The 27,857-nt window shown below is 33.6% G+C and overlaps 1 protein-coding gene across 1 annotated transcript; it reads right to left on the reverse strand.

Annotated features, from left to right (window-relative positions):
* Positions 1-551: 551 nt before the first annotated feature.
* GPR180 (G protein-coupled receptor 180) lies at positions 552-27,837 on the reverse strand. Its single transcript, XM_016150740.2, has 9 exons — positions 27,400-27,837; positions 24,687-24,845; positions 18,461-18,661; positions 11,826-12,006; positions 11,633-11,682; positions 8,699-8,856; positions 5,987-6,178; positions 4,052-4,129; positions 552-3,091 (listed from the first exon to the last, which is right to left on the reverse strand). Exons 1-9 carry the CDS (start codon positions 27,542-27,544, stop codon positions 2,933-2,935), a joined length of 1,323 nt encoding a protein of 440 aa, XP_016006226.2. The 5' UTR covers positions 27,545-27,837; the 3' UTR covers positions 552-2,932.
* Between the last annotated feature and the right edge of the window lie 20 nt (positions 27,838-27,857).

Consider the following 27,857-nt stretch of genomic DNA (forward strand, 5'->3'; position numbering starts at 1 on the left):
TGATTGGCTATCACATCAGTTCTCAAAAACAAACTAAATAACCTCAAAGATATGACACCAATAAGCTATTTAAAGAGACCATTCCACAAGTAATTTTAAAATTTACAAAGACTTTACAGAGATATGCACGGCCTCCTAAGGGAAACATGCTGAGGGGGCCGGTGTTCACCGGGATGTAGAAGTCCTGGTCCCATTATGGTAGAGCTGGCCTTAGACTTGCGTATCTTCTATTTTCATCGAACTTGGCTTGCTAACTTGAGATCATAAAAAATTTTTCTAAAGCAAACTATTCTGCCTTGATTATCTCTCACTCCTAGAAAAGCTGTCTGGCTGAAAGCCAAGGTTCAAATATTGAAGTGTGTGTGCTGAGGTACACACTTACAGATATTCAAACTCATTTCTAATTTCAGCAGGATTCTAGGTTTAATGCTAACATCAATGGTTAAAATTAACTATGGGTAGCCATTCATTTTCACTAAAAACATACACACCTAACAGGTGCTCACTAAGTCACGAGAGTAAAGTAGAAAAAAAATGAAAGAGAAGTCAGATGACTTCAGAGGAATCATTTATTGTTTCTTATACTCAGTTAAAAGAAGAGTGGTTAGTACAGTAACACTTAGTGTTGAGTGTAAAGGCCTGATGCACAGTAAGCACCCATTAAATAGGAGCTAACATCATTATACACATCATTAAAAATAAACAACTTCTACACCTTTCTAAGGAAACAAACAAAATGCTTCTTAAAAAAGAGGTGGGGGCCATAGACAGACTAGTCATCTTCAAGAAAAAAATGTAAAAATAGATTTAAAAACATTATCTGCCAAAGAAAGGAAAGTAGAAAAATTTCGATCTTTAATTGGTCTGCAGTACACACTTATTTTTCTGTAATCCGTGGTGGCACATCTCCATGTAAACATTCAGGAAAAGGGGGATGCTATGTCACAACTTATGAACTATTAATTTGAACTTTGATTACTAAACTTTATATATTATTAACAACTGTTTTACTTCATTTAATGATGGCTCTTGAACAACAAAATAAATTATTAGCAATTTCAACCATAAATTAAAAAATAAATTAAAAAAATACCTGTTAAAGTTTCATAAATGCAAGCACAGCAATACATTTTATATGTTGATTACAGTTCCTATGTTCTTTGTATAAGGTAACACAAAGATTATTCCTTTCCCAATGCTGCAAGTTCACATAACTTATGAAAAGACTTTTTTTTTTTTCAGCTTAATTGACTGCACTTCAGTTAACTATAACCGACAATAACGGGTGATTCTGAGTTGTGGTAAAAGAAAAGGTTGGGGCCACTCAGCAGACCATGTAAACCTAAATATAACCCAGACTTTCTAGTCCCAACCTGCAGCTCTCATTTATTAGATAATTTACAAAGAATTGATAGAGATGATTTAATGAGCAGGCTGAACTTCACCACTTTCTACTAGCCACAAACATATACATTTTGTCTTTAAAATGAAACAAACACTATTCATTTCCAACGAGACTAGGTTTAAGGGAAAAACAAAAATGAAGCCATATATATTTTTAAGTTGTATTATGTTATTATAACTATTTAATTAAAAAGTTTAATTACCAGATCAGGGCACAGTTTCTTGCTTAAAAATGTAATACCTTTCAAAGTAGATTTAAAAATTCTTGAAAAATAAGCCAGAGGTCAAAATGGAAAGGCTTAAATAACCCACCAAACAGAAACAGAATCATTTCCAATCAGTGACTATTAATGGGAATCCTCACTTTATACAGCAGGTATCGACAACCATTTAGCAATTCTTTAAACAGGAACTCGATAGAGCACTTTTTAGCTAGCATACTCAATACTGGGGCATCACATATACAAAAAAATATGGCTTTATGACAAAGGATTCAAGATGGCAACAACTTAGAATCCAGTGCCAATATGGATTATAACAAATCCAGTGAGTATTTTGTTTTTCAATTATTCATTGAAAATTTAATCCTGATTAAGAATCGTTGGGCAGGAATGCATGGGTAGTTGATGACTGAAACCAACATTTATGTGAAATGCTTCTGTTAATTTAATCTGTGTACATGGCTTAATTATGACTGGGGATTCAATGTATGAGAAATGAATTATATCAGGATTAAAATTTTAGTACCATATTTAGTACCATATCACACAGTACTTTTTTCTTCTCTCTTTTTAAACATGTAAACCTGCTTGTCCCTTCACCTAAATGCTCAGATTTTAAAACCCTTTGTCCTTAAAACACATGTAATGTATCTAATTTTATTTTTCATAAATTATCTGTCAAAAACTCTTTGCTAATCAAACTAAAACCTGCAACTAGAGACAAAGTGATAGAAGAAAATGGAGAAAAATCCCACCCACAAATAGAAAATCATTCATTTAACTATAAATATACTTTACATTCATTTTCTGAATTCCATTTTCACTTCAAACTATAATATGAAATGCATTTTCCTTTACGCATAAAATGAAGTTTTTAATCAGTATACTACACTGATTTCATGACTAGATTTAGTTTAGATATGTATAAGCAAATAATCATTTAACTGATTACTTTTTATAAGACTATTAAACCTGAGTTAACTATTGATATAAGATGAGGCTTTATAAGTAGGGAGTTTCTTATGAAAATACCACAATTCTTTTTCATCTTTATTTCCATGTGGGAAATGCATAAATCACCTTATAACACCACTCTTTCTTGAAAGTTTATTCAGTATCTTTTAAAACATTTCATTTATTACCTTTTTCAGTTTTTGTACTGCTTAAATGCAGTTGTATAAATAACATGCTCTGCTTTCTCTGTTCAATTTTTCATACCAAAAGTATGAAAAAAAAAAGTCACTATATTTGGATCCTTATTGCACTCTGTTTAGTCAACTCACTTTTCCTTTAAAGAAAATCAAGTATCAGAAATGAGGCCGACTTTTGTGTCCAGATGATATGGTCAGTGGTAACGTCACTGAGGAGAGTGAAGAAACTTCCCAGTATAGACTGTGGGATAGAAAAAGTCTGTAGAGAATAACCATGGAAACAGACTGGCAAAGGATAACACCTATTATAATAACCTGAAAAGAAAAGACAGGGAATGTTTTAACTGCTTGCAAAAAGACAGAAATTATATTCAATTTATCATGAATCTCTATATGTTTTTACATATATATCATACACATTATATACATAACATACACATATACACTATATACCATGGATACATTTTATCAAATAAATTTTTAATAGGAAAATATCACTGTTTGGAACTGTAATTGTTCAAAGGTAAAATTTCTTTAACAGCATATAGATGCCAAAACTAGACTCAAAAGAATAATTTGCTGTGCCATTTTCTCCTTAGAGTGCGCACATGACAGAAAGTAACAAGAAAAACCAGGTTCCTGGCTAATCTAACAGTAGGAATAAAGCATGCCCATACCTGAATCTTGGAGAGTATTCTAAAAGCTCTTTCAAAAATCTTCATGTCACTTCTCTATTTTTGTAGACTACCTTCCTATCTATTTACCCTCTGTAAATACCTCGGGCTCAGCACACATTTGTGCATTCAAGCACATGCTGCGCTGCTTGTAAAGGGGTCCTGAAAGAACTCCACTTTGAAATGATGGAGTTGTTCACCTAAGAAGGTAGATATCACCTGAGCATGGTACTCCATGCTCTGCAGTCTGTTAAAGCAACTAGACTGATTTTTATAACTCTATCTTGACTTTTGCCATTACACAACCAAAAATTTTAGTCATTTTTCTTAACAAAGGTGTGTTATTGATTCTCTATTTATAAAAAGGCATTATGAAACAGGCTAAAATATGAACAACAAAGCTATTTTCCATCATTTTGCTTAACAACTAAATTAAAATTTTTTCTTTTATATTTTGAACTTCTAATTTATATAATCACCAGTTCAATATTTTGTTTCAAAGTTTTATTTTTAAGAATTCAAGAATAAATAGGCCTTTCCTACTTTAATAATTTCTCAGTAAAGACTCCCTAAAACTATTTTGATCATGTATATTACTTACTTTATCTCTTTGGTAGTCATTAAACATGACAGAAATGCATGCAAGACCTGGATGGCATAAAAACCATAAGATACAGCCCTGAAACAAATGAAAAATAAGTCAAATAAGTGCAGCTATATCTTTATTTTCAGAATGTACCAGATAAAACAAAAACAGTAGCATATTTAGGAGGTCCTACTTGATCTCAATTGGCCTTTAGAAAGAACTTGCAATAAAATGTAGAAATAAATTTGCCATTGCTGTGACATTAATATTTTATTTCTAATCAAATGGGTATTTTCTAGAGTATATAAAATCTTAAATCTTATATATATATATATATATATGTTTTGATATATTACAAATACATTAAGTAACAAGTCAATAATTGAGAAAAGCAAGGTGTGATAGTGTAATATTTCTGTAAAAAATAAGAATGTAACTTCATATTTGCATGTAGGTACACAAAGAAATTCTTAAGAATGCACAAAAACCTGACTGATAGTGCTTACCTGTTTGAGGGTTGTTAGTACAGAAGAGAGTGAAATTGGGCGTGTAAGAATAGGAAACATTTTAACATTATACTTTTCAAATATCTCTTGTCTATTTTTCCTAGAACCATGGCAACGTATTCTCTTTTGCAAAATTAAATTTGAAATAAAATAATAAGTTAACGAATAGTAGCTGTTGAGGTACTTAGTATGTTAAAGGTAAGGAAAAATATGTAGAAAATGTGTTTAGTATGCTACTATTTATATAAAAGTAGAGGGAAAAACATAGGAATATATATTAAAAATTCTCTGGAAGGATAAGTTAAAAATTAATAGCAGTGATATGTGAGGTGATAACTAAGTAGATGAGAGAGTGGTAAGAAACACATTTTGCTATTTTTAAAATACTTTTGGATGTTTGAACCTATTCAAAAAGTTAAATTATAACATATAAAAATAACTTTTTTAATAAAAAAGTTTAGTACTACTTTTAACATTAAAAGAAAAAACTTTGTTTCTAAAAACTTTAAATAATATACTAACTTTCTAAACAATAAATACTACTATCCATGTGAAAAATTCAAAAGTAAATGGCATCTTCTTGCCTATGTGGTACTCCCAAGCCTGAAGGGGATTCTGAGGGCTGCAGCAGCAGCTTTAAAATGCTCTAAACTAGGAATAAAAAGGAATTTGGCCCTCCTTCCACTGCTATCTCTTACTGCTCAGAGACTCTGTGGACTAGGGTGGGCTGACTTAAACAGCTTACTAGAATGCTGTTTAAAGTTGCTAAAATGAAGGAATACGAATTGTCTCAAGCTGACAGAAAAACATAACCTTATGGGGGGGAGGCTTGTAATGTTACTGCCCTAATCTCTCTAGTGATCTTTTCGTTTAATAATAGGTAAAGAAAAGATCAAATTTGCTTTTAGAGCTCACTACCAGGAGGACACAGAGAGGGGAAATAAAATGAACATCTTATATCGATACAGTGAAACAAACAGCTGCAACAATATGTCCTCAGCTTCCTGGTTCCATCTGCTTATGCTGAAGGATAACTCCTCACTGTTGGTTAAACATTCTGAGAGTAACAGTTCAGTCAATTAATAACTGTTTTTTGAGAAATGCAAACTATATTCTAATTTAAAAAATATTTTTTAAAAATTCTGATAGTACAGAAAAAATGTAAAATCCCTATTGATAAAAAAATCATGAGGCAAGCAAAACTAACCAACAAAAAATTACATGGAAACTACTGTTTTATGGGTTCTGTAAAGTATGGATAAAATCATCTACACTTCACAGGTTGTGAAGATTAAATGAGTTGAAGCACAAGAAGGGCTTACAATAGTGCCTGACACATAATATAAGTTTTATAAATGTTAACATGTGGTTGCTTACTAACTTCCTAAAGAAAGCAGAACAAAGTTGATCATCGGAAAAAGCCATTTTCTAACCAAACCCATACTTTGGCAAATGTGATGTAGAACTCCCTTTTTAGTGTACTTCTCTCCACTGTGATGATCTGGTAGAGTCCACAGCCTAATGACAACGCTAGGCAAATTCTTAAAATGATTAGAAGGATCCCTGCTAAGTTGTGGTGTGAATGGTAGCTGTGAGGACTGGTATCTTCGAACTGTTCCCAAAGCAGCAAAATACTCTGCAAAACACAATACATTTAGAAAAAAAATCATACCTACTTAAAATAAAGTACTTTTTCAACTCTTAAACATCTCTTTTAATAGTATATAAATGTTCCTAAGAAGTTCTAAGATTATCAGACTCTAAAGGTGTCAATTAAGAAAGCACAGGCAGTCTTTTCCTTGTTGATATCCTAAGCTACAGAAAAGATTATCAAATGAGATCACATACAAAAAATAAAAAATGCTATTGTTACCATGATTTAATTAAGACATTTCTAAGGATGAAAATAAGTTGAAAAGATTAAAAGAATGAATATAATTTTTTTTCTAAATCCATCTCTTTCTTGCTTCAACACCTTATTAGGAATCAGACTGTTCTGCATGCTCTCAAAATAACTTTTGTAAATATCTCAGTATTTTTTATAAATCCAGAAACTAACAAATCAGAATGGCTCTTTTTCCAAAGGTTACTTCCAAAGGTAACCTCCCTGGGTACAGGAGAGTATATTTTTAATAGTCACTATAAGTACCAAGAGCAGAGTTATTTATCCTTATTTGTTTGTTCATCTTTTCTCCCATATTGTTACTGTAACAGTAAAAAGCTCAGCAAATTCCTCATTAAGCTGTTCTGTTTATTGCTATTTGGTAGAAATCAATGTCCACATTTCCTCCATCTTAACCAAACATCAATTACTTAAATTACTATAATGTTTTTACCATCACACGTTAAGTTGCCCTCTGTGCTTCCTTCACTTAACTCAGCTCTCAAAATTGTGTCTTCAGTGGCTTCCAAAGAATTTAGATCAAAACTCAATTATTAAATGCAATTCTTTGATTTTATGAGGTCTACTAGCAAACTCTTCCTTTCCCTATTCTCAAATATTCTACCCTAATTTTACCCCTGCTACTATTCTTCATAAGTGAACTCCTTTGTCATCTGGCACACATGAATTTCCTTCTTGGGCTGAATATTTGCTCGTTGTTACTGACAACGTTATTCCTCCACTCCACCAAATTATACCCATTTGATTTCTTAACCTATGTTTCCACACTTAACTTTTACAAAAAAGAGGTGCTACTATAGAACTACCATTTCCTACTATCTCTGTGAGGTGATGGATGTTAACTGGCTTAATTATGATCATCTCACAATATATATGTACACCAAAACGTCAAATTATACATCTTAAATACATATAACTTCTATTTGTTAATTATACTCCACTAAAGCAGAAAAAAACACCACCATTGGCCATGACACATTCTTATAATTTGAGCTTCCATATTTTCATATATGTATGCAAATACATGGCCTGTGGAACATATGTATGTATGTATATAGTCTCTGGTTGCCTTGTATCATCCACCTTGTCTGGGCTGTTGTTGAGGACCAGGGCCATGTCTAATGTAGTCTTCACAAATGACTCCATATACTCTTAATTTGTATTTGTCAATTCTTACTTTGTATTTGTCTATGATAATGAATTTAAATTATGATGAAATAAAAATTCAATTAAAAAAAGCTACTAATTGAGAAACGAGAATTTAATATTAACACTATTATTCACAATTCCTGAATCAAAAACATTAAGTTGGTAGAATCTTGCTCTTATTTTAATCACTTCTAATTTAGTTCTTTCCCATTAGGTCTCCCTTCTTGGCATTACCTCTTTTCTAAATATCACTATCTTTGTCTGGTCTCTTTCTAAACTCAATCATGTAAATTCAATGTACCTATTTCACTCAGCGCCTACTGTACTTAATAAATACTAGAGGTACAAAGAAGAATAAAGCATAGACTTTATCCTTTATTAATGAATTTTGTAATTTATTTAATATTGCATTAAAACTTAGATTATAATGTCCTTTATGGAACCCAGGTATGTATTTTATTTTCATCTATAGCCACTGATGGTCACAAACTCAGTACAATTTTTTATGTTTATACCTTTCTTCTGAATTTTTATAAACCTCTGCATACAGGCATATAAGAATCCTAGAATAATGTCTAAACTAGCACTACAGAGGGGGAATAAAAAGCACAGAGGACTTTTCTAAAAGACTAAATTTGTTTTTGTAATTGTTTTCAAAAACATGATCCCAGTCTTTTTTATTCTACATTTTGCTTTTTCATTGATCTCAGATATTCACTTGAATTATTTCATATATAATGTAGAACTGGACCTAAAGATCCTTGCCAATGAATGAACCTCAAATTCACTGATTCACTCATTTAATGTTGAGTGCTTACTATGTGTTAGGAAATATGAAAAAAGCTACTAAGTAGGAAATGAGAATCTAACCTAATATTAAACATACTGTGTTTGAATAAGCTGGTAGGAAGCTCAAATTCAGGTAAATTACAATTAATTTCAACACTCAGAAAATTAACATGTTATCTGATCTATCACTCTTTCAATTCACTTTAAAATGACACAAATTCCTCATGGGTCCCGGGTTTCAATTTTGAAATGAGATATGCTCAAGTATGCATTTCTGAATACTGAAAAGCAGAGACAGTGGATGTCAATACTCACCTGTGTTATGACAATGAATACGGCGATGCCAGTGGATGCAGGAGTAGAATCCCACTGGAGAGGTCTGCTTTGAGACTTCTTCATTCTAACTATTGTCCAGCCCATGCACAGACTCAGAAGTAGGTATAACATTTGAATTTGAGAAGCGATGTCAAAGACTAATGGGAAACGAGAACTGAAGTCAACCAAGGTTTCATGATACAAAGAATGTGGTCCTTTCTGAGTTGAGAATATAATTATTTCTTAACCACAAAAAGATGGGCAATTTTAAAGAGAAGCTGATGAAATTCAACAATAAAAGTGTTTATGTATACAATTCTCAAAATCTAAAACTTCACCATTAAATTCATAAACATTTACGAAAACAGTTAAAACAATCGCAATAGTCCTATTTTGATATACATACATATATGTAAATATACATGCCCATATCCATCTTTAAGGTAACTTTAAATCTCTTTGTGTTTCCCATTTTTGTAAAGCTTTTCTAACTACATAATCCTGTTATCTATATCTCACTGCTTATTAAAAGAAACAAATTCTAAACACAATTTCTACAATGTAAAGAATATTGGTGCTTTCATTTCTCGGTTGCTAATGTTTTTTTCTGATGGCTGAACTGTAACATGAAGAATATTTTCTAAAATTATTAATAAGAAATAGCATGATAATAAAATGCATAGCTGCTGTAACATCCAATTAATTATCTTGGCTTTGGTGTCTGAGTTCCAAAGACAAATGAAATACTCCATGAATTAGTGTGATCTGCCACCAGGTGGCCATCACTTACACTGCAGGGGAAGCCTGCTACTTTAAAAAGGATGCAACAAAACCTCCTGCGTCCAGTTCAGTGCTACAAGAAAACAACAATCGATAAGTACTTCGAGTTCCAAACATATTTTAGAAGCTAGTATTTATTGACTTTTAAAAAGATTATCGTTTTCTCACCATGGTATATTTTGAAACAAATATGTGATCATAATTTCACGAAAGTTTCTTCAAATTGCCATCCATAACTTTGATGTATATAATTTTTACTTCTTTTATATAAAGATATCCTCAGAGAAACAGATCAAATTAGCTATAGTATAATTCTTATATTTAAAAGTTATAAGCTGAAGTCCTATTAATAATATAGTTTTTAATATATATTTTGGCATATTTTCCCTGTTCTGCCATCAAAATTAAAACTGGATACATTACATTTAACTTGTAAACAGTGAATTCTGATAATCAACTGTCATTACATTTGATTGAGGTAAGATGTCACGGTCTTTCAGTTCAAGCACAATTTTCTTTGATCATAGATTTTTAAATGACTGTGATGCCAATTATTTTTATTAAATACATACTTGGTTACTTAAATAAAGAAGCTATAGCCAAAGGAATATTCCTAAAGTGCTAATAGCAAAATATATATATATATATATATATATATATATATATATATATATATATATATCTGGGGGTTGGGGGAAGCACCTGATTTTCTGGCTCATTTCTTCATATGCTAAGTAATGCACATATCGATATAATGCTATAACTGTGGGAATAGGTAAAATGCTGCTTATTTGTTCGTGAAAAATAACTAATCACACATAAAATACATAGATCACACAAAAATCGCATTCTGTGGCATTTTATTTAAAATCTTGAAATTTTAATCATTTACCTAACCAAACCTGTTGTCAGAACTACCAAAATGAGCAACACTGATTTACTGCAGTTTTTGAAAAAAGACTTTTGCTTTTTAACCTACACTTAAGAAGATGTCAGAAAGACTAATACTCTGTTTTACATGCAGCAGACACAAAAATTCAAAAATCCTTGAGTTTAGTAACAGCTTTGCCACTGATAGGCTTTTGTCTGTTTTGCCTTTTTGGACCTCAATTTCGTCATCTAAAATGCATAAGCTAAATTAGTTCTAAGGTTCTGTCCAACTTTAAAATATTTATGATTTTATTAAACATCCTGAGTCATGTAAGAGAAAAAAGTGTGAGAAACCAAGGGCTCTAGATAATGTTAAAAAAAAGAGAAGCAATTCTTGTTCATGTCCAACAGGTGAACAGTACACTTTCTCTTCACAAGGAAAATGAAAAGATCTAGAAGTCTTAGAATCTTAAAATAGCCAGCAGGGTCAGGAAAAGTGGGCCCTGAACTGATTGGAGAGATTACCATAAGATACTCTATTAAAGAGTGATGAGACTAAAAGAGAAATGTGGAAACACAAGGAAAAGTAAATGCTAGAATGGTGTCATATTCAGAATCTGCATTTTTAGAGCAAATCTTAACTTTTCCAGGACTAAGAAGGACATATAACCTGATGTCGCCATAAAGTTCTCTTTAAAAAAGTCATACTCATAGAAACTTCAAAATATTTTTTCTCGTCATGCTTAACTGAAAAATTACTTTACGAGCATTCCTCTTATGGAGGAACACAAAAGAATAAAGGTATGAGGTCAGCTCAGTTATAAGTGTACTCTATGGCACTGGGTCAGAATAGAGAAAAGGAGTCACAAAAGAGATGAAAATAGGAAAAAATCTTCACCTTGAGGTAAAAAAACATGAATCTGAGCCTTGGCGCTACCACTCAATGGCTGAATGACATTTAGAAATGTGCTTCATCCACTGAGATTCTTTATCTGCAAAAGAGGGATAAGCAAACCTACGCTTCACTGAGGTTTTATGAGGATAAGAGAATGCATACAATTGTGCTCTAAAAATTATGAAGAGCTATACATATTATTGAGAAGGAACTAAACAAGATATATGGGAAGTAAATCTGTAGCCCTGTTTTTAGTCATGCTGAATTCTAACCAACCGTGAATAGAAAAATTATATTATGACAATATATTATTTCCAAAAAAAAGGAAAACAAACAAGAAGCAGACAGTAAATTTACATTGAAAAGAAAATGCTCAGAAAGATACTCACATTCTGCCAAACTTCCCATAAAAGGTATCCCTATTCCATCTTTGGAGTAACTGAGGAATTGAAGAGGAAAGTATTAGTGTAAATTACAAATGTGAAAAAAAATTGTTTGTAATCAAATCAAGCATAATTTTGGTGGACTAATTAGGATTAATTAGATGTAATGATGAACACAGTTTTAGTGGTTGTGAGTTACCTGGAGAAATGAATGTAATTAGCTAAAGCTGAACCAGCTTGTAACAGCAATGCAGTTGTCAGAACCTTTAAAATCATGTGCATGGGTCCTCCTTTCTTAATAGCCTGCCACAATGATTGAGCATAAATGCAAGCAATCACAAAGTACACTAGGACTAGGAGGAAAAAGAACTCATGTAACCCTGTGAAGAGAAGAAAGGAGTTTGCTTCAGTAAAATAAGCCAGTTAGAGTATTGGGTTGCTTTCAAAATCTCCCTGTCAATATACTTCTAGAACTTGTTTTTTTAACTGGAGTCATAGCATTCATTTTTGTAAAAGGAAGAAAAAAAGTAAATTATTGAAACTTAAAAATTTTATTCTTTTGGATAGTTCTAATTATAGGAAGGCAGATTAAAATAAAGTCAATCTATAAAAAGCACAGTAGTCAGGGCATAAGCCCAAAGACTACCAGAAGATTATAGTTTTGTACAAAACCAGTAAAATAATGATTTCAGCATTGCTAAATATAGTTTTACCCCTAAAGTGGATTCCCTTTGTAAGATACTTAGAAACAGATTTAGTTAGTCTACAATAGTATACCCTGACAATTGGTCTCAAAGTGTGATACCCCAGCCAACAGCAGCAGCATCGCTAGGAAACTTGTTAGAAGTGGACATTCTTAGGCCTCACCCTAGATCTACCGAATCAAAAACCCTAGGAGCAATCTGGGTTTTAGTAAGCATTTCAGATGATTCTGATGCAGCTAAAACACAAGAACTACAGTTCTCGAATGTACTATTACCTTAAATTTCCATTTGGACAAAGCTTCAAAATACCTGTCATGACCAGAGCCCCCTTCTGAAGTAAACTGTCTTCATCCCTGGTCAAAGAGGAAATACTACGGTGACCATGTTATTCTGCTCCAGAATGTAACAAATGGCTATCAATCCACAGAACAGCCAGTAGCCAACAGCATAACTGGGTTCTCAAAGACAAGTTAGGCTAATCACATTCTCTTGAGAAATCAAAACATGGAACATGGAGAGGATTAGACGATAGAAATTAAAGTTGAAAGGAGTTGATATTGGGATGGGACAAAGAAGTCAAACCAGGCCACGATAAAATAAAAATTTTGAGAACACTGAAATTTTGAGTGAGCAAAAGAAGCTGGTTGGTAAGGACAAGAAAAAAATAAATATGAAGATTTTACATTAAAAAATGGTATCAGTCATTAAGTGGCATCTAGTTCCTACTAGTAGTGTTTCTGAACAGTTTCACACATCCTCAAAATAAACACCTCCTTTTGCTGTGCTATCTAGAATCTTTTGATGGTGTCTTCATTTTTTGAAAATTTCAGAAAATTTTTATAATAAACTACAGGGCTAGCTTGAGTTTTTAATAGCTTACATTTACTTGGTTACATCTTGAGCTAGTCCCTATTAGGGCCTTTATATTCTAATTAAATAACACTGGAGTATAGTGACAGTAGCTCTGAATAGAGCCACCCCTATGGAAATCTGTGGATGAACGGTCCAAACTGCAGTCACTTCCTTTCATGAACCCGCTCATTTGGGGTAAACTTCAATCAATGGGTAGAGAAGGGACTACTTCTATTATACGGAAAATAATTTTAGAAAAGCAATCCAGAAGTGACAAATAGTAGGAAAAATAGTCAATGAACAATTCAATCCCAATCATATTTTTGGCATGGTTAGCAGAAAAAAAAACGGGAGAGAAAAAGTATTTCAACCACTGGGTGTCTCTCCTGTTCTGCATATATAAATTTTGATAGTCCAATTCTCTAGTCCAGGTTAAAAGGCAAATTTAGACTTCAAAAAGAGATTATCAAGCAACAGCAAAAGCATATTTTCTTTTAAAATTCCTTACACAGAAAAGTATTCCAGTTTTAGAAATAATTGGACAATAAGCCTGGATTGTTATAGTAATGAAACAAGATGGAAAACATGCTAAACATAACTGTGAGTCAGTAAAATTCTTTTTGCTAGCTTTTGTTTTAAATCCTGGTTTTCACCTTCCCTTCTTAGTATAAAGAATTAAATATGGCATTCTATTTAAAGTTTTATTTCTTTATAATTCTTTATAGAATATCCAGTACAAGTTAAAGTTTCAGACTCCATTAGGTTACAAAGCCACCATGAAAAGAAAATCCTCAATTTACTGAGTAATCAGAATAATATAGGGGAGGGAGACACTTTTGAAAATGAGACATATGCCACCAGCAAAAATATGTTTTAGGATTATTCAAGCTTAAATATATCTTCTAAAAAAAGCTAACATTATAACAAACAAATTTTGAGATAATATATTAAATAACTTGAAATAGGACATATGTCCTACCTTTGTTCATTGATTTTTCATCAATTATTCTTACCTTGACCATATCCACAAGATAAGTCTAAGGATAAAACATTGGTCCTGCACTCAGTGTTCTTTTAAATAAATTCTCTCTTGAAAAAAAGTTTTTGTTTTCAGTTATCAACCTTATTTTTGTTCTGCCACCATTTTTCACAAGAAAGTAATCTTTTCACTTTGAAATTAAAATTTAATTTTTAAAAAGATGGCTACTAGGTATTAAATTTTACCTATACATGAAAAATACTTTTAAATGAGCATGCAACAGGTGATGAACACTTATGCTATTAGAAAAACGTATTGATTTTAAGGCAAACAATGAGAAGAATTGGAAAAATTCAGTGGAAAGAAAACTTACAGGACAGCTTCGAAAAAATTCAGCTCCAGCTAAATAATGGGAGATGGGAGAAAAGAGGGTAACGGAAGGGGAGAAAGTCACTGGGTCATGGGGTGGCACCTGGAACACCTTTGACTACCCACAATGCTTGCTGTCTCAGAGCCTAATGTCCACCCCACCCTCAAACGTCTCGAGATATATCTGTATTAGTCAAAACCAAAGAAATTTCATTTTCCTTGCCCTGAGAGGTACGCTTAGCCCTTTACTTTGACTCATTACTGTATCCTTATCTTCTTTCTGACACCTTCTCTTACAGTTCTCTCACATACAATGAGGGCACGTGACCCAGTTCTGGCCAACAAAATGTGATGAGGGAGCCGCTGCGAAGGTTTGCCATCAGTCACCCCTCAGTATCCATGAACCCTGTTGATACCAAAATCCACAGATGCACAATCCCTTACATAAAACAGCATATCAAGATGTGTCAGGTGAACAATGCTCAAACAACAATTGCTGAAGAGAGAATGAGGATCTTTGAAAATGGCTGAAGGCTACAGCAGGGTATGCCTACCTATCGCTTCATTCACATGGATTTGGCATAGTGCTTGGCACATGACAAATTCAAGTTTTCCTTTTTGGAATTTCCTGGGATTTTAAAAAATATTTTCAATCTGCAATTGGTTGAATTTATCTGCTGGTACAGAATCTATGAATTTAGAGGGCCAACTGTATCTAGATGTGACGCCAAGAACTGCTGCCCTTAACTTTGAACATGAGTGAGCTGGCCTAAGGACAAAGATGACAGTCAAAGGATAGCAGGATAGAGAGCTCCTGAATAAAATACCCTGAAGAAGCCTTGGGAATTCTTGTTATGCAGGATAATTAATATCCTTATTGTCTATACCACTTGCATTAGTGTTTTCTGTTACCTTAAGCTAAAAACATTCCAATGTATTATCAGCAACATGTTACCAGAGCTAAATGGAAGACCCAACCCATTATCTGTTGGGATAACAGAGGCAAAAAGGGACAAGAGAATAGAATGAACATATTTGGAATCTTAAAAACAGTGGAATGGCAGATGTGACAGAGCTTGTAATATTATTCCAATAAAAACCAGTCTACTTTAGATGATAATGCTTTAACTCTCAGAATTCTGACTACTTCTTTTGGTCTCTAACAAAACACAAACAGAGTTAATGAGGATTCTAATTTTTAAGAAGGAGTTTAATCTTATTCTACTTTAAAGCGTGATATTCCTATGTAGTATTTTGTCAAATGGCATCACACTTGCCTTATTTTGTTTTATTTTATGTTTTCAAAATCTAGAACAAGTGTGTAAAATACAGAAAAAAACAAAGTCTGGTAGATATAAAATACATAATTGGTTTGAAAGAAAGCAAATTATAAAATTTAACCAGAATAACATGCAACATTAATTGCAGCTATTTGCACCAGGTTATTCTAATTCAAATCTCTCATACATGTGGTTTAACAGTCAATTCTCAATAAAAAGCATAACAAATCAATTTTCCCTACTCAGGGCAGAAGATTAGACAAATGAGCAAAAGTGTCTAAAATGAACCAATTGGGGATTATTCTCTGGAAATGAATTCTATACCTGAGCTATGGAGTAGGAGGAATCCCTTTTAAGGCTCTACTTGAAAATCAACACATTATCAAAGTAATGTGGAATACAGACTTTTAGATCAATGGTTCTCTGAGCAGTCACCAACTACAACTGCCTGGTTTTCACTCCAAAATCAAATCTATGAGTCTCTGGGTGTGGAACTTTTTTTTTTTTTTTTAAGTCCTCCAGATACATGCATACACATCTGTGTGTTGGGTTGAGAACCACTGATTTAGATTTCAATGTAGAATTAAGCACACTTTATGGCAATGTAGAATTAATCACATGTTCATGCCTTAAGACTTAAGCCAGCCACGTAACGAATTTGAATACTTTTGAGTACTTCTGGCACTTTTCAATCATCAATCCCTATAGATTAGCTTTGCACAGAGAGAATCCCATGCTTCATGAAAATACATACTATAGTGAGGTTTTGTCTCTCGTTTAAATATTGATGACATGAGCAATGTAACTTTCTCCATTTTACTATTAAAAAAATATATTTTAGACTTAAGTATAAGCATCTAATCAAAATCAGTCACAGGAGATTCGTCAGAAGAAATCAGGAATAAGAACTGAATCATAATGCTTAGTGCGAACCCTAAAGAAAGAGCTGGCCATACATAATTCAAGATGTTGAAAATAATACTATAAGAGATGGGGAAGGTTCAAGATGAGCCGGACTAAGTATGATTCAGTGCCCAAGCATGGCACAGGGCACAAATCTGACCACTTTATGGTCTATGGTCAATGTTCACATGTTAAATCAGGAATGTGGAAAGAGACCAGAAATGGGAGCCTGGACAAAAAGGCAAGAAAAAGCATATCAGAATCTAGCAGCATCTCATAGATCCACACAATAAATCAAACAGCCTCTTGAGCCAAAGGCCTACTACCTAGACAGCAGTAGGCAGAAGGGCTTATTGATCTGGATTCCACTAGCGGCAGTCGGTTTTCCGCATACAGTGACTGTATGCAGCAGAGCATTACTTCTTATAGAGCCTTGACCAGTCCTAAAAATAAGTATCACATGAAATAATGAAGCCTTCTGGTTAAAAGGGACCTTATAAACAATTTAGTCCAACATGCTATTTGTAGACATGAGTTTCATCAATGCCTTTTCAAACTATGAAAAATAAATGCCAACATCCTTTAAAAAGATAAAAGAAATCATAGGACTGATTTAACTTTCCAAAAATGATCTACATTGATCCAAACTACCCTTAAGTGAAATTTAACCTTTAAGTTAATTTGCATTCAAAAACTACTTGAGTAGTTTACCCTTCTGTCATTTACAGAAAAAATTTCTAAAATTAACTATTTTAAAACATTTAACATCCCACTTTGACACTATGTGTAGGTGTGTGTGTGTATGTGTATTCAGAACAAAGGAGTTTTTAAAAAGTTTACCTCTTGTGACCTACTGTCCGTAACACATGCTCCTTGAGCTGCTTTTCTAGCTGTGGCAATTACACTTTGAACTACACAACCATGTAATGTAGCCTCAACTCCTGCCTTGGCTCTATCCACTCACCTCAATGGCCAATGAGATATATAGGGACTGAATTCTTCTCTAAGCAGATTGACTCTTCTAAATGGGTAAGGAACTTATGTATCCTTTTCTTAGAGAGACAGCCTACAGACATGTTAATTTACAAGTCTGTTAAGATACTTTATGGCATGTCTATCATGAATCACAAGAAGACATTCATTTCTCTTTGGGCTAGGTATCTCACTTCGGTAGTACAGTACATAGTCAAACTAAAATTTTGATGAAATACTTAATGGGAGTAAATCTAATTTTGGAAAGCATTATGAACTGATCACTCCTAAAAAGGTCGAAAGCTCCAATAAGGGCAATTCTTAAATCTGCTCAAACAACCTACTGAAAGGATGGTCATGGAAAGTAGCACAGTTTCTAATCTCTATTATTGAGTTTCCAATTTAGATTGCTCAACTTACTAACATTTTTCTGTTTATAAAATAATGCTAAGTTATCATTAAAAAAATCTAAAATTTATAGAGGAAAATAAAACTATAATTCTACCACCCAACAAATGGAAATAATCTGTTAATATTTTTATACTTGTTTATTCTCTATATTTTTAACATACCTGAAATCATACAATATAAAATTGTGTTCTTTCTTAACTTAATAGTATAGCTATGAATATGCTATAAGAAGATTCTTTTAACTATTTCCTACTGTTGGACACGTAAGTTTTTTTAATTTTTAATATTCTAAACATAATATGAAAAATATTTATGCATAAATTTTTTTCTGTATTTAGAACATATATTTAAGGGGTATTCTTACCAGATTCTCCAGCACTAAAATGATCAAGTGGATTTCCTTCAGCATCGGGGTTTAGTAACATCATTTCAAATGCTATATCTTCCACCTGATAATTCTCATTGTCATCTTTGCATGTATACTTGTCTGCATAGAACACGTGCCACGATTGTGGATATGGAATCTGGGACACTGTCAGATTATGTTCAGTCTGGTTCATGGTCACTTTAAAGAGAAGAAAAAAAATAATACTTTCAAAGCAAAATTCTCAGATGTATTCATTGTTTTAGTCATATAATCAATTTAAAGTTAGAAAGCTCTTATTTCTTATTGCCTTAGAAATCCAAACCCTGTTGTAGTATTGGGATATGGTTTGTAAACCATAATGTAGATAAAAACATATATTAACCAAAGGAATCACTATAAAAGTACTATGAAACATCAGAAAGTAGAATGGTTTCACTGAAACTGAATTTTAATTTTAAATATTTTCAGATTTTTTGAGTGGGTTAGTGACATTAAAGGTTTTTCTCATTGTGGTAAAATACAGATAAAAGTTACCATTTTAACAATTTTCAAGTGTACAGTTCTGTAGCATTAAGTACATTCATAATGCTGTATAACCATCACAGTTACATTTTTGAAAATTTCTTATTTGAGTTAAATGTAAAATGGAGCATTCAACATAGGAAATCATATCGAAAAACTATGACAAATACCTTCAAAAGACTTTCATTTTCCAAAATCTTTTTCTGATTGGTAATTCTTTAAAAAGGTATGAAAAGTGGAAAAATAGAAATTATAAGAAGAGTTATACTGGGTCAGGTCTACAGGGGTGAGGGGACTCATCAATATTGCCCTCACATAGATCTGTGCTTGAATGCTGACTCTAATACTTACCTTCTATGTGACCTTGGGCAAGTTACATAAGCAATGACACTCACTTTCTTTATCTGTAAAATGAAGATAATACTTAAGGCAAAGAGGTGATGCAAGGACTACGTTATATGAGGCACTACGCATGATATCTGGCATACAGTAGTTGCTGAATAAAGGTTAATACTCCTTTTCCTTTCTTTAAAACAAGGTGGGTATACTAACAAGTGGTTCTCAATCCAGGGTGATTCTGTTCCCTTCCAGGGCATTTGAAAATATGTACTGACAATTTTGTGTCACGATAGTTGAGAAGATACTTTGCAGGGGCTGTGTTAAGCCCCATGCAATCCAAGGTAAAGTGTCACACGATAAAGATCTAGCCCCTCCAAAATGACAATAATACCCTCTTTGAGAAACACTAAATGATGTCTAAGATCTCTTCTCTATTTAAAACTATTAATCTGACCTAAGAGATACTTGCTAACACTATCAGACAGTTATAGGAGAGCAGTGCCTCAGATACTCTGTATAATAAAAAGAGAAGAGTTAAAAGACCAAGTCATCTTAGCCCTACTACTTACTAATCTTATCACTCAGTAAATAAATTACTTAACCTCTGTAAATTTGCTTTTCGGTAGTAAAATTAAGATACCTGCCTATCTCTCTCAGATTCTCATGAGGAGCAAATAAAATGGCATATGACAATCTTATATAAAGATATTCTTAAAATATGAGATTATGAAGGGCCCGTTTCCAAACTTGAGACTGCCCCCACAGCCGGCTAGTCGAGATCTTCTTCTCAAGGGAAGAAAAAAACTTTTAAATAAATAAAGGCCATGTCTTGAGATAACTGTGGAAATATGCATATGAAAGAGATTTTAGAGGACACTGTGAAATTATTCCTTTTCTTAGATGTAATATGATATCGTGATTATGGAGATAAGGTCTTTATTCTTTTACGGTGTAGGCTGAAATATGGTGGTCAAACTGCTCATGATGCCCACAACTTATTTTCATAGCTCCATTAAAAATGAAAATCACACACATACAAATGTAAAGCAAATGCCACATTGGTTGTATTACACTTTCAATTTTCTGTATGACTGAAAATTTTCCTAATAGAAGTTTGGAAAATGATATTTATAGGTTGTCTTTATAAATGAGATACAGATGTATCTAGTCAGGATTCAAATTTGGACTTCACAATTAGGAATTTCATTAATAGCAAGCAAACTGGGCAAGATGATTTTATCAACAATACCACAGTACTGATTTGTTTGTTTGGTTTTTTTTTTGGCTATCTTAATTTAGCTGACTTTCTTTCTTTCTTTCTTTCTTTCTTTCTTTCTTTCTTTCTTTCTTTCTTTCTCTCTTTCTTTCTTTATTTTTTTACTGTACAGCTTCTAGAGAAATGTAACAAAGACTCTAATTTCTGTTATTAAAGATTTGAAGACTTTTAATAAGAATTCAATATATAATCAATAAGTGGCTCAGATATAAGGCCTCTGGACTATGCATCCTAGAGTATCTATATTAACCTAGATTATAAAAAGGCTCTGCTATGTTGCTGTTCTATCATTTGCACTTTTTCCCCTTAGATAAAATATAAAAATTAACTACTACATTTCTACCAATACACATTTTAATGTTTCATTTTAAATTATGCAGATTTGCATCAATCTAAAACAAGAGTGTACTTCATAAAGCAATAGTGCCTTTAGTTTCTGTCCTGCTGCCTTTATCCGCAGGCCTGTAAAACAAACCTCTTGACAAAATTGTGTATTCACTGTTTTTGAGACAAAAGACTACAGGCAGCACAGCATGCATTATCTATGCTGACGTAATTAGTACCTCAAATATTAACAAAACTTGAATTGCAGAGAATGGCATTGAATGGATAATTGTCCAATCATATTATAAAAGGAAATGAATACTATTAACAAAAATACGCACAATAATAATATACTAACACCTTTAAATGACTTATGAACATACCAAATGTACAAACTTATGCGTATGATGTATAAAGACACTACTGAATATGTTTTATATACAAAGTTATATTTAGCTCTTATAATCTGATAGCAAATCACTCTGAATCTCCTTGTTAAATTTTTTTTACATAGAAATATTATTTTCGGTGCCTTTAAATGTCTTGTTCGCTTGCTGTAAAAACCTACAAAATAGTTTTTATCCTTGTAAAGCTGATGTTTTATAACATTACTGAATGAGGACAAGGAGGACTGAAAAGTAATTTCTCAAATATTCATTTGGGAGAATGTATGCTCACAAGCCACATTTGGCACTAGAGGATTTTTCAAGTCTGCTAGCCTTTTCATAGTTCATGGCAGCAGAAAGGTTTTACATAGGTGTTAGACATAGTTAGTGAACTCATTACCAAGTAGGTGAAAGGCTATAAATTCTTAATTTTCATTAATGGCCTGGAATGAGAATTATTTCTACAAAGAATTATTTAAAAACATGTGATACTACTACACTGTCATGAATTTAAGGATGTGCTTTTTGTTTCAGTGCACCAAAGCTCCTAAATAATAAAATATTATAAATATGACAACTAATATATAAAAGTTAGAGAATATAGATTTTCTTAAGACTTGGCTTTTGTTATTGGAAAAGGAATTGATGAAATATGTAGAAACCGATATACATCTCACCAGTACTTAATTTATTTCAGGCCCCCAAATTTAACAAAACAATCTTCTTCCTCAAAAATTCCTGCTTCCTGAGATCTTCCATTCCAATAATTGCAAAGAATACCTTTACACTCAAGAGAGTAGGGAAGAGGAAAATAGAAAAAAAAAAAACAACAGCAAGAGGTTTTATAAATTACAGCCCTATATATACACAACTCTGTCCTAAAAAGTTATAATTAGAATTACAGGATTTTAGGATTTTCAGAAACCTTGAAGGGAAAACTAGTCCAGCTTCCTTGTTGTAAAGATAAGTAAAGTGTGGCTCAAAGATAAGATTTTGTTATACGTCACTAGCAGTGATTCCCAGTTCTGTGGTCTTTCTTTTGTTATCATATTGTTTCCCTGTACATATAAGTTCTTGACTGAAGATATATATGACTGATAAAAAAATTATGATGTTGCTAGTATATGTAGTATTGGTATAATTCTAATCATGCGATATAAGAAAAACAAATCGATTCCTATAGCTCAAAGCTTTAAAATACCTGGTAAATTTTTACTGGAGGAAAAAAAAAGACTTTGAGGTGCTAAATACAAAGCAAACAACTGATAAACCAAAAAACCCCTCAAACACTAAGCTCTATGATAATTCAGCCTACGAATACTTAGTAAAAGGCTTAACTCTGTACGGAGTATCCTAAATTCTCATTCTCATAGTTCCATGTAGTCTTATCATGATTGTAGTATCACATTTATTCACATTGATTTGGTTTATTCCTGTTACCCCCACTAGCATTAAGGACTGAAATAGTTTCTGTATTTTGGTCCATGATTTATCACCAGTGCCTAGCATAGTGCATGAAACAATAGTGAATGAATGAATGAATGAACAGACCAAAGAGCTCTGCTGCTCTCATTGATTTTTATAATAAATAAATAAAATGTAAAGTGGTAACTATAATAAGTGCTGTGGAGGAAAACAGAGGCTAGAAAAATTCAAGTTAACTTAGAGGATGGAGGAGGAAAGGAGAGAAAGAAAGAACAAGCAAAGGAAAAGCTTGTGAAAAGGCTCAGGATAGCACTAAAATAAAACAAGCACTACAAATAAAATGAAGTGGGAGTGGGACAATACTGTGAGACGAAGCTAGGGGAGTAAGCAAGGGCCAGACTGGCATGGCTTTGCTGATCAAGTTAAAGATGGCTGTCTTTGTCCTAGGAGCAGGAGGAAGCCACTGAAGTACTTAAGGGCGAGGTGAGGAAGTGAATGGGACATAATCAAATCTGCTGTTCAGAAAGATTACTCTGGTTACACAGGGTAATTAGCGTGGCTGCATTGGTCAGGGAGGAGGCTATTGCAACAGTACAGGCAATAGAGTATGACAGCTTAGAATAACAACGGTGGGGGTAGAGATGAAGAAGTGTAGATGAATTCAAGAGATATTTAGAGGTAACTTACTGATTGATTGTAAAGAGATAGAGAGGTTGAAGAGGGGAGTGTTAGAAGACTCTGGTTTCTAGCTTGTTTACTAGATGGATGGTGGCACAAGTTCCGAAAACAAGGAACGCTGGAAAAGGACCAGGTTTAGATAGGCAAGAACTTTTTATGCATATGTGGAACACTTACATGAGCAAATTGGTATAGAAAGGAAAAGATAACTGATAATGAGCACTTGTACAAATTTCTCAGGTAAATTCTGAAATTCAGGATTGAAGTAAATAACTTGACGTAACTGTCTCTTTGATATCTGAATCAAATAGTTCAGAGTTCTGCATACTGTCAATGTCATCACAAATATCTAAAAAAAAAAAAAAAACAATGAATGGGGATCTCATTACTATTCTGGCTAGCCACCTTGTGAGGGAACCAAAGTTGCTAAGGCTATTCCTAGATGTTTATAAATGGCAGTATTTTACTTGACTAGACTAAAAGAAGATTCAGAGACTCATCCATATGCAGAACATGAAAGGGGAAATATAAGAGAAAAAAGAAAAGAATAATAATTCTTATTTTTTTGTCATGGATGTTTCACATGGCTAATATCTCTGACAACCAATTAATTTCCTAGAGGTAAAATGGATAGCATGGCACATGTTCTTCAATTCTATATTAAAAAGATCTGCATTCACTCTGGATAACTAACATCCTAATAAGTGTGCCAGTGTTAATGAGAATAGAAGAATAGATTCAGACAACCAGGTTAATAAAAGTAGAGGCGATCCAGAGACAAACCTAAAGGTTTACAAATGATGTGGTACTGGTACATCCAAAATGATATATTGTGTCACCATATGACTAGGTTACATGTTCCAATAACATGTTGCAAAAAAACAGCGCTACATGGGCTAAATTATACATTTAACTGAGATAATACATTGTGTTTAGTGCTTAGCTCAGTGCTGGCAGATAATAAGCATTTGACAAATGATATAACACTCCATGTTGCCACTATGTTAAAATATATCTGCCATATTGGTATGAATTATTTGACCAGTAAGAAGTTGGAATAAAGGAAATTACCTGGATATATTTTCAAAAATTTTGAATGATAAAGGGGAAAAAGGCATTGCGTGTTTTGATCAAGGAAAAGGTTCATTTCCTTAAACTTCAGCTTAGAACATAGTAGAGAAGTGTCATCAAACATCTTGGAATGTAAACACTGTATTTCAACATTAAGGAGGAAAAAAACATCTAATAATCAAAGAAAAAAGGAGGTACTCACTTGTCAACTGAGCTTTGGATAATTTTTCATTACAACTGTAACCATGACTGCTTTCCTGCAGCTTTAGCCATTCCTGGGCTTGGAACAGGTAGAGTTTAGCTTCTTTTCCAACAGCGACTGCTATGTTGTTGATTCTGACACACAGAAGAGCATGGTCGCCTGGACATTAAAATAAAAATTATCAACTAGTTTGATCTTGTACAAAAGTGCAATAGTAGGACAATTCAATACTTCTATTTATCAAAATGGGAATTTAAGAATATAATTTCTCTTAATCTCACTTAACTAGGTATATCACATTAGAACATTCCATTCAGATGCAAATTAAGAGATTATGCACATTAATTACCCAAATCAATGTGTGGTGTTTCCTTATAGTTCAGTTTATAACTGATGACGTTTCACTGAATGAACAGCAACATCTGTATGTGGACCTTCACTATAATGAATTATTGCCTCTTTTTACAACCACTCCAGTGTCTTTAACATCTGTTCATAATCTATAGGCATTTCCCACTAAGTTTCTTTTGTTTTTAAATAACATGGCTGTTAATATTTAATTAGACTTTTAATGTAAAAAATAAGCATAAGTTAATAGCAAGGAAGTTTAAATAAATGAGTTCTGGGGTAGACATTTACACCTGACACAAAAGTTGACATCTGTGACTTTTACATGAGAACTTTCAGAATATATGTTGTAAGTCTACTATAGAATGAGCCTGGCTGTACACACCAGCTACATTTAAGGCCCAGAAATAAGTGGCAAAAAAATTGTTGCCTCTATGGAAATGCACTCTGGGTGAGAAGTAGGATATTGTTTTTCATTTTTCATTTTAAGGTTTTCTATTCTCTTGTTATTGTTTTTATTTTTGCCAATATAATGATCACTTTGATCAAATGTTTTAAATAAATTTAAATGTATAGTATGTATCAAAGAATGTCTTAAGTCTTCTATATAACTTGATTAGATTACAAATTATCGAAAGTCTTAAAAGTACTTTAAGGCCCTGTTAACATCTTAAATCGCATTCTGAATTATTAGAGTTCATTTTCAGTGTAGTTCTGGTATTATTTTACTGAATTCGAATTCAGTGAAAACTGGTAATAACTATACATCTGTACACATACAGAAAGAGAAATTAAAATACTTGGGACTCTATTGCTCGAACTTTCTTGAGAAATCTGGATTTATTACAAGTTTCTCCTCTGTTTACCAGGTAATTATCAGGAAATACTGGGATTGTCTAAGCCTTGCTTCTAGACATTAGTAATAACCCATGTCACAGCTTCCACACACCCTAGATTTTCCAGCACTGTCCAGCTAGTGCCATTTATTGTAATGACATTGCTATCACTGCTGATAATCGAAAGTATAGTTACAGCCAGTTGATTAAGAAACTAAAGTTTCCTAAAAATTAATAAAACTCCATTTCTAGAGTTTCTGTTTCATTTACCCAAGGTCTATCTCACATTGGACTTTGGAAAACTGGGCTGAATCTCCTTTTCTAAGCTATTTTGAAAACTTTAGATTAAAAAAAAATTCAGGTTCCCCTCTCTTAACTACCAATTCCGTAATTTTCCAATACTTAAGATTGTTTTCCTATACTGAAAAGTTTCTCATTTCTATTTTCTATGAATCCTAAGAAAAAATTCTGATCTTGCATCTTTTAATGCTAAAGACTGTATGAATCAAGGATCCTAACCTTGTCAAGGCAACTAATTATTTGAAATATAATAGCAGCTAAATTAAGAGTACCAAGAGTAAGTATCAAGAAAAATTTTGAGGGTGTAAATAAATACAGCAAAGGGCCAGGCCTGGTCAGTACTTGGATGGGAGACCACCTAGGAAGACCAGGTGTTGTAGGCGTAAAAATACATACATACATACATACATACATACATACATACATACATACATACATTCACACATACATACATAATGAATTGTAACTTCATTCATTGAAGAATTATTGATTTTTGAGGGTGATCAGAAGATAAGAATGAAATGCAGTTCTGATTTCAGAAGGGCCAGAGAGGATACAAATTATGACGCTTCCAGGATACACTTACATGAATTTCTGTCAAGTTAATTCTAGGCTTTATGGTCCATTGTAAATCTACTTTTTCAGTAGTGGAGTAACCAAATTGTTCTAGCAATAGTGACAACTAGATAATCAGATCTTTTATTTGGTTTCCAAAACCTCTCTACTTCAAGTAGGTTTTATCTAATTGTTTTTAAAAAAACAACAACAACAAACAGGAAATCTACGTTCTGGGGCTTAAATTCACACATAATTACAGTGCCTTTGTATATATAATCAGGCTGAGACAGAAGTGAGCAAATGCTGCTTCTTTGAGAAAAGAATCTCAAAAAAAAAAAAAAAAGCCAGCAGACGTGTCATCTGTACAATGTTTATAAGGGGAGGGTTGGGGAGGCGGTCCTTTAGGTGCAGAATACAATTTGTAAGCGGGGGAAGATGCTGACAAGGGTGTAGGGAGCAAGAATAGTGGGGTTGGTAATAAACGCATCCCACGATTCGGGTGAGCTGCAGTGGAGTAGGGCTGCGTGCGACGCTGGAATTAAGTCCGGGTGAGCTGGGTGAAGTTCTCGGCCTGGTCGCCTGGTTCCAAGTTTCTCCAAGCAAGGGGAGGAGGCACCGCCCCCAGGATGTGCCCACGCGCCTTCATCCTTCTCCCCGCCCCCCACACCTACCGTGGAACTCGAAGTGGGCGATGCTCTGGCCCTGAGCGTCTCGGGCCGCAGCGCTGCTGAAGCTGCCTCGCAGCGTCTTACCCTGGCCGCCCAGCGGCCACCAGCAGCAGGTGAGAGCCACCGTCAGCAGCCGCAGCCCCCCCATCACCACCTGCCACTCGGCACCCACACGGCGGTCCCTAACCGCCAGCGGCTGCCAGTCCCACGTCGGCAGCTGGAACGGGGTAGGAAGGAGTGGGACCCGTGTCGCGGACCCGCCCTCAGGCTACTGACAGCCAATAAGGCGGGCGCCTCCACCACGAGCCAGAGATACCTACCAATCAAAGGCTGAAATGGGCGGGACGAGCACACGAGCGCGTCCCATCATTTCCCTGCCTGTTGGCTAGTTCCCGCCTTTTTTATGGAGACTCAAGAGGCTGTTGCTTCAGGTTACGGAAACATTACTGCCCTTGTCGTCC

The sequence above is a fragment of the Rousettus aegyptiacus genome, unplaced genomic scaffold (assembly GCF_014176215.1).
Source record: "Rousettus aegyptiacus isolate mRouAeg1 unplaced genomic scaffold, mRouAeg1.p scaffold_m13_p_11, whole genome shotgun sequence".
Classification (NCBI taxonomy): Eukaryota; Metazoa; Chordata; class Mammalia; order Chiroptera; family Pteropodidae; genus Rousettus; species Rousettus aegyptiacus.

Coding starts and splice junctions, on each gene's coding strand:
- GPR180 (XM_016150740.2), bottom strand. CDS start 27,544: ATGGGGGGGCTGCGGCTGCTGACGGTGGCTCTCACCTGCTGCTGGTGG. Junction 24,846..27,399: donor CGCCCACTTCGAGTTCCACG/GTAGGTGTGGGG, acceptor TTTAATGTCCAG/GCGACCATGCTCTTCTGTGT. Junction 3,092..4,051: donor ATGACTACCAAAGAGATAAA/GTAAGTAATATA, acceptor TTTTCTTTTCAG/GTTATTATAATAGGTGTTAT.